Consider the following 10,049-nt stretch of genomic DNA (forward strand, 5'->3'; position numbering starts at 1 on the left):
AGTACGGCTTGGAAGAATCAATCATTTCAACGTGGAATCCGCCATGTTTATCAAAAACAAAATGGCGTCCTTACCATGTGGTAACCTCACTATATCGTCTGGAATCTGATCACTTTACCTCTGTACACGTTTTATGTGACTGGGGAATAAGTCTCTATCATTGTATACAAGACAACTTTTTAGAATGGTAATTACACTTGTTTTCGGTAAACCGATGCACCCAAACAGCAAATAACCATAGAATCATGTCGAATCATGAATGTGATAATTTTGCACTATACCCTTCACGTAACATTGCTATTAAAGACTATAGCGTGTAGTCTGGGTGCAAAATACCTAAAACGGATCTATATATCTGTGTGATTTTGTAGAGGATCACGGGAAGGTCTCTGTGCCGAAACGTCCGACTACCGATCACGGATAATTAGATTTAAACCTTGAATCGCAATACCTGGTGATATCCAAAATTGAAACAAGAAAGAAGTGTCTCCGTTTCTATCAATTTATATTTCTATTTCATGCATGAACGAAACATTCAAACTAAAGTAATACTTAAACAACACATACCCCTACAAAACAAGGAGTTTGTTACGTGTATACCTGTAACAGGTACTGACCACGCGGGCCAGGTAGTTTTCACTATTGTTAACCCCAGAGCCGAGGCGTTTGAACACTCGAAGTTAAAAAATATACGGATATTCCTTCAAATAGCTCTTGATGGGCTTAGGAACTGGTAACTTATCCATATTGTTCAATACTTTTGTCCTGCTTCGGGTTAACGGAAGATTTCTGTTTATTGACAAACGACACAAATGTTTCAAATCCAAGACACAACTTGGTTTAGGTTTCTGCAATACTAATGTAGAGGCCCTTTTTCCTGAGGTTCCTACAATTTTATCAGCTTTCCCCATTCGTATCATACGAGCGTAGAAATCTATTAAACTAACTGCATTGTCAAATTTCGGGATCCTTCCACTACTTCGTTCGTCACTAGTAAGCTGAAACATCCCCCTACTATATAAAATTCTCACATTGGTTACGTCTCGTTTTGTTCTGACACTCAGAGAATACAGACACTTTGAATCAGAGCTGTCTCTTATTAGAAAAGTTCCAGCTGGTTCCTTTCGAAGTAAAAGTCCTGCCTCCTTCATTGTGAAATGTCCATAATACCACCCTGTCTGAGCCAACGACTGTGCTGTTCTAAGCAGGATTGTAAAATCTTGTGCGCAATAATAGGCCGAGTCTTTCTCAGGTTTTTTATCTTGACTTGACACAGTCTTACTTTCATTTGACCCATAAGGGTCATCCTGAGGATTTTCGTTCATAACAATATTTATCTTCATCACCAACTTTCACGTTCCCTTCTCTAACTCTATTCCGTAAATGGCTTATCGGGCGATATTTATAGAACCAAGTTGTTGTCACCGCCCACAAAACCTAACTCCGACGAGACTCGGTCAGAAGACAATAGCGCTCAATTTGATTGACGTGAGCAGCCAAGCGCGCTATCAGCTAACCCCGGGAGCAATTACCCATATCCGTGTCCAACCGTTGGAACGACTCCATATTGGAAAGGGTGTAGCGTATGAAATTTCAATCTAAAAGAAAAAATGTCACCCCAGTGCATGTATCATGAGGACAATATAAATTGAAATTTAGCATTTCTACTGTTCACGCTAGAATTCGCTCCACGTGATGAGAACTTGGAACATCAGGGATTTTTGAATAGTTATAATTATAATTTAAAGTAAAACATCGTTAAGGGTATATGACTCGTAAAATTTTTGTGTCCGTATCAATGATAGAATAACAGAGTTTGGAAACATAAGTTGGCGTTAAACAGGGTGATAATCTGATACCAAACTTATTTTAAGATATTTATGACATTTCTAATTTACTCCTGACTTTTAAAATGGTTTAGATTCCACTCTTATACACAGTTTATCATAAGCAAATATTTTTTTCTCTACGACAGAAAAAGGAATCCAGATTAAACTAGATAAATTAAACATCTACTGCAAGTGCTAGTGTTTGAAGGTTAATCCTAACAAGAAAAGAAAAAAGTTTCAATATTCAACAAAGCTTGACGGCACATTTCCCCTGATAGAACCAATTTAAATAGAAAATTTTCAAGAATATTTATAAGGATAACAGTAAGTGCTTCTGATCTTGTTCGTTTACCCAAAACAAGTTTTACAACAAGGCTCTCTTAGGCTACCGCAGCTTTTGCAAATAATTTTTTCGTTAAGTCCAAATATAAAGAATTGTGCATATTTTTGATCGAACCATCAAGTCCATTTTACTCATAGTTCAGAAATAATGAGAGTATTCAACCAACTCAGAAAGCAACTGAAGATACATGATTTACTTCTTAATTTATCCCAATCCTGATTCAAAATTATACTCTATAGTGTGAATTCCTATTAATGTTTTCCCTTTTATTTGTCCTATTCTTGAATACGGCAATACCGTGCTGGGCTAGAATTTAACTTATATGATAATATTTTCGAAAGTTTCTGCAACAAGCTGCAACAGATCAATACTGTATTATGAATTAGACTGGGTCACTATCAAATGGGAAGGTTAAAAAATATGTATATAATTTTAAAAATTAGCCTATAGCACTGGCTCACAATATCTCAAAAAAAATTCTGAATTATATGTAAATGTTGGTTGTTTTCGTTTGTTTTTGTTAATTGTGCTGACATGTGAATCGATAAAAAGCTATAAAACCTCAGGTGTATATTTAACCGTATCAAAAAAACCAAACTTGTGATCAACCAAAACTAATTTTCAAATAAAAATAACAACTTCTTTCATAAATGTCATCAAATCAATTTACAATATAGAAATTAGATTGATTTAACACTCATAATATTGGCAGCTGATGAGTAGTCCACTAATATTTATGCAATTAAATCACTGACACCAATCCTTATTCAGAGTACGTGCTGGTTACAACATTTCATGTAAGATCAAGTTTACATCTGTTCGTATTAGGCCACGCCTACATCTCAGGTACTCATTTTCAAGAACTGCGCGTACTCGATATATATATTATATACATGTATATAACACACACACCCATATATATAAATATATATAAATACCAAATGCCTAAAGACCAAAAAACATGTAGTCTGTGTTGTAAATACGTTTGTAGATTAGTGTAGTTGTAGTGCTAGATGTATTTATATATAGTTTTTGTTATTATTCTCTGTTGATATTGGCCACATTATGTAATTCTTTTCGTTTGTCCTGAAGAAGGGACGGGGCGTCCCGAAAATTTGACAATCTGGTTGTTCGTGTCGTTGGTCATTTTAGTGCTTTGTATAATTTTTTGTATTTGACCTTGTACATGATCCATGTTGTGGATCCGACACTTTGAGGTATCGGATGTTGTTGGAACTTTAGTGCTTTTATATATATATATATATATATATATATATATATATATATATATATATATATATATAAACTTCTCTTCTTCTTTTTTCTAAATGCTCAAAATATTTATATTAAGGAATAAATGGAATTTCTAAGAAATTAAATAATGTAACACATTATTTATCATAATATGCCCATTTGCTTGTAGTTGTTTATTGGCTCATCAGCATAATACATAATAAATCACAAAATATGAACAAAAATACTGTATACAGTATGAAAATTAGAGCATTTAGAAATTTTAACTGCCTCCACCTATTTTCTGAAATCGATAAGGGATTAACTGCTAATTGTCGGACAGCCTACAGAGGAGTTAGGGCTTCAATAATCTCCTATCAAACCATTTAATCAATTATCGACGGGCGTATCACGTATGTAATTACGGTCCCTTGGGTCATTTTCGCACTGAATTAGGTACCTAGTGTCCATTGTTAGGTAGGGTTATCTCTTCTCACTTCCAGAAGACCTCAGGGGGGTGTTCTCTACTTTAGATCACATCCTTACTTTACTTCTTTTATCCAACGCGTCCCATATCAAATGTAGGAAAATACTTTTTTTTTTTTTTTTTTTGCTTTATAGACTTCAAACAAGCCTTCGATACTTTTGGAAAATATGGTAATTTACGGCATCAATGGTAAATTTATGCTTCCAGTGTACTACAAATATGTATCAAAGAATTGAATCACTCATAAAGATGAATGATACGGCACCTGATTTTTTTTATCATTATTGTTTGTAATACATGTAGGAGTCCGTCAGGTAGAAAATTTATCTCCATTTTTATTTTGTTTGTACAACGTCAATTTAAAAAAAAAACTTTCTTGCTGATAATAATTTAATGCAATCGGATTACAAAGCTTCACTATTATCCTCACATAGATAAGAAATTGAACAAGGTAGATTTAGCAATATTCCAAGAAACGAAAGAAAAATGTAAATTATGTTCAGAGAGTATTGAAGATGAATATCATTTTATATTAATGTCCTTTTTATAATGATTGTAGAAAACAGTATTTAAAGAAATATTATTATAAACACCCCTCCACTTTCAAGCTTACCCAACTACTATCAACTGGAAATATTACGGAATTATGTAAATTTGGTAAATACCTATCCATGTATAAATGTTCATCTATGAGATCTCAGTTATTATAAGATTATCCTCAGTACCTATCCTGTCCATGTACATCAGTATGATATATTATCTTCTGTTACTAATTCGTGTATAATTTGTTGTTGTATATACAATGTACTTTATACCTATGAACTGTATGGTTCTTGGTCAATAAACAATACAATATAATACAATACTACTGCAATAGACAATGATTAGGTGTATATTTGAACCTTCTTATATTTAACACTGACAACACTTTACTATTGACAGAAAACCCATACCTTGGCTTTATTTGCAACAAGGCGAGCTCAACCCTAGGATTCCTCCGCAGGAACTTGCGCCATTGTTCTATCAACTGCGGTACAAAACGCTTATATATCTGTGGTACGTTCTACTCTAGATATGGAGCGATTGTCTGGGATCACTAACTTAAATCAGACATAGACAAACTAGGACAAATCCAGCGGCGTGCTGCAAGATTTATATGTTTACCAGATGAAAATATAGAGCTCACAGCGGGTGTGACCGGTCGATAGGGGATATCCAGGGGTCCGTGTTTGCTCAACTCTCTAATTTATATTGCTTATAGGAGTTATGAGATTGATCACTGTTCGTTATCCTCACCTTTCACATGCAATGACTACAAAACCAGAGAGATAGGGACCATCTCAAAATGCTTGTTAATCTTGATCTACAGACCCTCCAAGAACGTAGGAAGGAATTGCAATTGACTTTCTGGTGGTGGAGAGGCTGGTGCCGGCCATACGTGCATCAAACTACTGTTTGCATTCTTGCTGTGTTAGATTGCCAAGCAATACAAAGCGATGGTATATGAACATGTAACTACTATTTAGTCAATAGTAGCAGCCTAAGCATGACATTTAATACAATACATGCATGACATAGGTTCGACACAGGCCTGTTAGACATAGGCATACATAAGATAATATAATAGCACATCTGAAGGGTTACTTGGTTTGACTTCGAGAGAGTGTCTCTGTGCGGGAAACCCGCTCGTGCGCGAAGTTGTGGTTCACTACGGTCGTCTGTTTACGGACACCTAACTCGACTGCAGCCCTCCCCGTTTTATAATGACATAGATGCATATAGAAGATTATCACACGTGGCATCCCTCCAAAAAGGTGACGTTTTTCCGGAATCTTGATATCCTTCCAGATCCGTGACAACCCACTTTGACGGTGAAACCACATTAGCGACATCGAACCAGTGGTGACATCCAGCAAATGTAGTACCATCGACATCCAGCCAAAATCTGTAAGTTACCATCAATCTAGAAACTGGGATGAATCATCTGCCAATTCTGAAATAACTAGGGTATTATAGAATAAGAATGCTCTTAGATTAACTAAATATCCACAGTCATAACTAGATATAAACCATAAAAACTAACTGTATCCAAAGACACAACAATCACCAACCCACAGCCAAAGAGAGTGTAGCATCGTAACGATCTGCATCTCAGGACACAGCAATCACCAATCCATAGCCAAGAGACTGTAGTATTGGAACGAACTGTGTCGTGTACAAAGCCCTTAGTTAGTCTCTGCAAGATAATCAATATAGTTCCACTCTCTCTGTAAAGCCTTAAATCTATACGAGGGGTTTAACAACTGACTTGCAAAAAGATGCGATCGCAAGAACTCTTGCTACTGCATCTTGGTTGTCAACCTCTGTAAATCCCTTTGTCTTTACTAAAGGTGTAGCAACCCTGGCATGAACTTATATAGATTGAGGTTGTTTCTAGAGTATCAGCACACCAAGGTACAGCCCAACACTTGCTCTCAGTAGGAACTGTGAACGTGTCACAGAACACAAAGCATGTTTGCGAGGCCAAGTGTGAATGTCTTAGGATGATGTAAAATGTGATCTGTGCCATCCGGCCAAGAGACATTCTGAGACAAAAGGAGGTGCAACTGACACGGCTGTTTTCCCAGCAAGCTGTGACACTTGGATTACTTCACTGTCCCTCGGTTGACCCGTTCCTAGTCGATCCGTCCTATTATCGATCCGGCCCATTTTGCTTCGTCGATCCGGTCCGTCAAATCTTTTTATTAAAGATATAATAAATTATTAAATTACTTAAGAAAAAAGGGGAAGTTTTTGCATGCATATTTTCACACGATTTAGCAGAGATGTTATAAAAAACAAATTTTAGGTCTCTGAAGTTAGATATTATGATTAAATAACTGTCGGATTTAGGTATGAAAATAAAATTACTTATACAACAATTAGGCCTAGTGATTTTTGTTTGGAGTGCGATAATCAGTATGATTGTTTCTGAAAAAGTGTGTTAATTAATTGATGTACAGCAATCAATGTAAAAATGTGTCCATTAATCATTGTGAAAACACCCTTGTTAAAACTTTTGGAGTTTTACTTTGTATTACAACCTTTGATCATTAACTGCAAGAATAACACCTTTTATTGAACACCAAAAATTTAACTCAGCATTCAAGCTTAACCTAACTAATTGAAAGTTTTTTAATAAGAAAAACAATTGCCCAAGCTTAGGAATATTCTTTGATCTACCGAAACCAAGGATATGTAAGCCGATTCTCAAAATGGTCCGTTATTAAAATTCAAATAACACTTGGAAAAATGGTTGAAAAATGTGGTATTACCATTACAATTATTTTTCCTGAGGGCCAGATCGACCTGGGGACGAATTAACTAGGGGACGGATATTCTAGGGACGGATCGGTAATGGGACAATGGGACGGATCGTTTAGAAATTGCGGATCTTCACCGGAAATTTAAAGTTTCAATATGGTAGACTCGCTTGAACTCGGAGGCTAATAGCTGGTGAAAACGAATCTGATCTGTATGAAACTTAGCCCTTTTACTATTTATTCGAAAAATAAGATATCTCTTTTATTTAAAGAGATATCTCTTATTTTAAAGAGATATCTCTTTAAAATGAGATTTATCTCTTAATTTTAAGAGATATCTCTCTAAAAAAGAGATATCTCTTTCATTTAGGGAAATATTTCTTTCACTTAGAGAGATATCTCTTTCACTTAAAGATATATCTCATTTACTTTTAGAGATACCTCTTTCACTTAGAGAAATATCTCTTTCACTTAGAGAGCTATCTCTTTCACTTTGAGAGATATCTCCTTTACTTAGACAGATACCTCTGATACTATAAGATATATCTTTTTCAATAAGAGAGATATCTCTATCACTTTGAGAGACATCTCTTTTATTCTGAGATATATCTCTTTTACTTTGAGAGATATCTTCTTCACTTAAAGAGACATCTCTCTAAGAATTCCTAGAGAGATATATCTCAAAGAATACGAGGCATCTCTTTAATCGTTGAAAAAGATGTATCTCTCAAGGAGAAAGGGATATCTCTTTCCAATATTTTTTTAATTAGTTTGAATACCTAAGAAATTCTCAACTAAACCGAAAGCCTGCCAAAGCAAATATTTTACACTAGAAGTATTTTGATTGGTTAAAAAATAGGGTTACATCATATTAATGGCGATGCAACAAGGATAAGTCATTATGATCACACGGGGTGGAGGGGGTCTGTTTTATTTAAAGATATATCTTATTTTACGAATAAATACTAAAAGGGCTTGCCAAAGATCTGCCGAAACGGATGATCAACATTTACTCAAATATTGTGAGGGTGACAACAAGTAGCTATATATTAAACGGTAATTCTAAGATGGACTGTAACGGATGACGGATGCATAAAGTCCAACATAATGATGGAAAATTGCATGGAGAAAATGGTGTAGGGTTAAAGACGGCGACCTAATTAGCTTTATTTTATGAAACAAGTGGCCAACGAGCCTTAACGGTCACCTGAGAATCATAGCCCATATAGGGAGTCTCATATTTGCCTAGTTTAAGCCTCAATGCAGTACTTTGTGCACATATTTATATCATCTTTCAAAATATGCATACAATTCCTATTCATTTACAGAAGAGGGAAAATGGAAGTTATAAATCATTTTGACATCCCCAACCTCCTCCTCTAAACCATGGACTGTGAATTTCACAATTTAAGAAGAGAACATTACAGACATCACAACCATATATTTAGTTTATCTCCCATGACTGAGAGTAAAGAAGAAGAACATATTTTTAAATACACTTTTATTATGTTCCCATATTGGCCCTGTCTGAACCCCTGTCCCAGAAACCATGAATTTCACAATTTAAGTAGAGAGCTTCATGGACATCATAATCATGCATGCATTTAGTTTTTCTCAAATATATATGAGCGTAGAGAAGATTGATTGTATCTTGTTTAACGTCTCTCTGGAGAATTTGTCACTGCTATGGAACCGTCACCATTACCGGTGAAGGGCTTCAAATTTAAACCTATGCTCGGCGCTTACGGCCATTGAGCACCCTCAACGTGTTTGTCAGTACCCTGCCTCGATTTAAAAACCGATCATACGCAGAACAACCTCCTGCGTATCGAATCAGTTGAGAGATATAAACACTTTATGCAGGACTGGTGATAATGGAATATTGCTACATGAATGAAGTTGACGATGGAGAAGCTGAAATCATCCCATCTATCAGTTGTTAGTTTGCAGTTAATATCTACTTTCAATAAAATATCTAGGTATGAAGCAGAAGTGGATGACTCTGTGGTGTCTTTTATTTCGAGTAAAGGTATTCCATGTATAATGAAAGGATAATGAACAATTTTGAAGGATTTAGATCAACATAAAAGTTTATTGTTAAATAATGATGAAAGTGAAGCAGATAAAATTCACATGACTGGTAAATGATTAGAAGCTGACCTTTTTGCACTTAAGATTTTTTGGAAAAGTTGTCTGCCCTTTGTAAAAATAAGAAAAATCTCATTTTCTAAAACTGTGCGGTCAATGATTAATTTTATTTCATATTTTCATAAAAAGAAAGTGTATGTAACTTTCTACCAAGAGATAATTATGAAAATAGAATTTGTTTTTAAAATATTGTAATAAAACATGCTTTTCCCATATACTTTAATGTTAAATTCTAGGTGAAATAAATCAAGCAGTAAACAAAATTTTGAAAATTCCTATGGTGGATTATTTTTATTTGATGAACCCTTCAAAATGATACCATGATTACAAATATTCCACCATCCATTTATTAGATATGAAATATGGTCATTATACATTGAATACCTTAACAGGAATACATTGAATTGACATGTGAATGATCGACTGATTGAATATTGTTTTACGTCCCTCTCGAGAATATTTCACACATATAGAGACGTCACCACTGCCGGTGAAGGGCTGCAAAATTTAGGCCTATGCTCGGCGTTGGACCTCGGTTTTTGCGGTCTCATCCGAAGGACCGCCCATTAAGTCGCCTCTTACGACCAGCAAGGGGATGCTGAGGACCTATTCTAACCCGGGTCCCCATGGGAGGCATATGAATGAAAATTAGCATTGCTGATAGATAAAACATCGTCGATATATCTAAATGTGGAATTGAAGGCCAC

At 35.3% G+C, this 10,049-nt stretch overlaps 1 protein-coding gene across 1 annotated transcript; it reads right to left on the reverse strand.

The window, feature by feature from the left end:
* Nucleotides 1-488: 488 nt before the first annotated feature.
* LOC125670640 (suppressor of cytokine signaling 2-like) lies at nt 489-2,976 on the reverse strand. Its single transcript, XM_048905933.2, has one exon. It carries the CDS (start codon nt 1,341-1,343, stop codon nt 681-683), a length of 663 nt encoding a protein of 220 aa, XP_048761890.2. The 5' UTR covers nt 1,344-2,976; the 3' UTR covers nt 489-680.
* Between the last annotated feature and the right edge of the window lie 7,073 nt (nt 2,977-10,049).

This window comes from Ostrea edulis, chromosome 4, assembly GCF_947568905.1.
Source record: "Ostrea edulis chromosome 4, xbOstEdul1.1, whole genome shotgun sequence".
Lineage (NCBI taxonomy): Eukaryota > Metazoa > Mollusca > Bivalvia > Ostreida > Ostreidae > Ostrea > Ostrea edulis.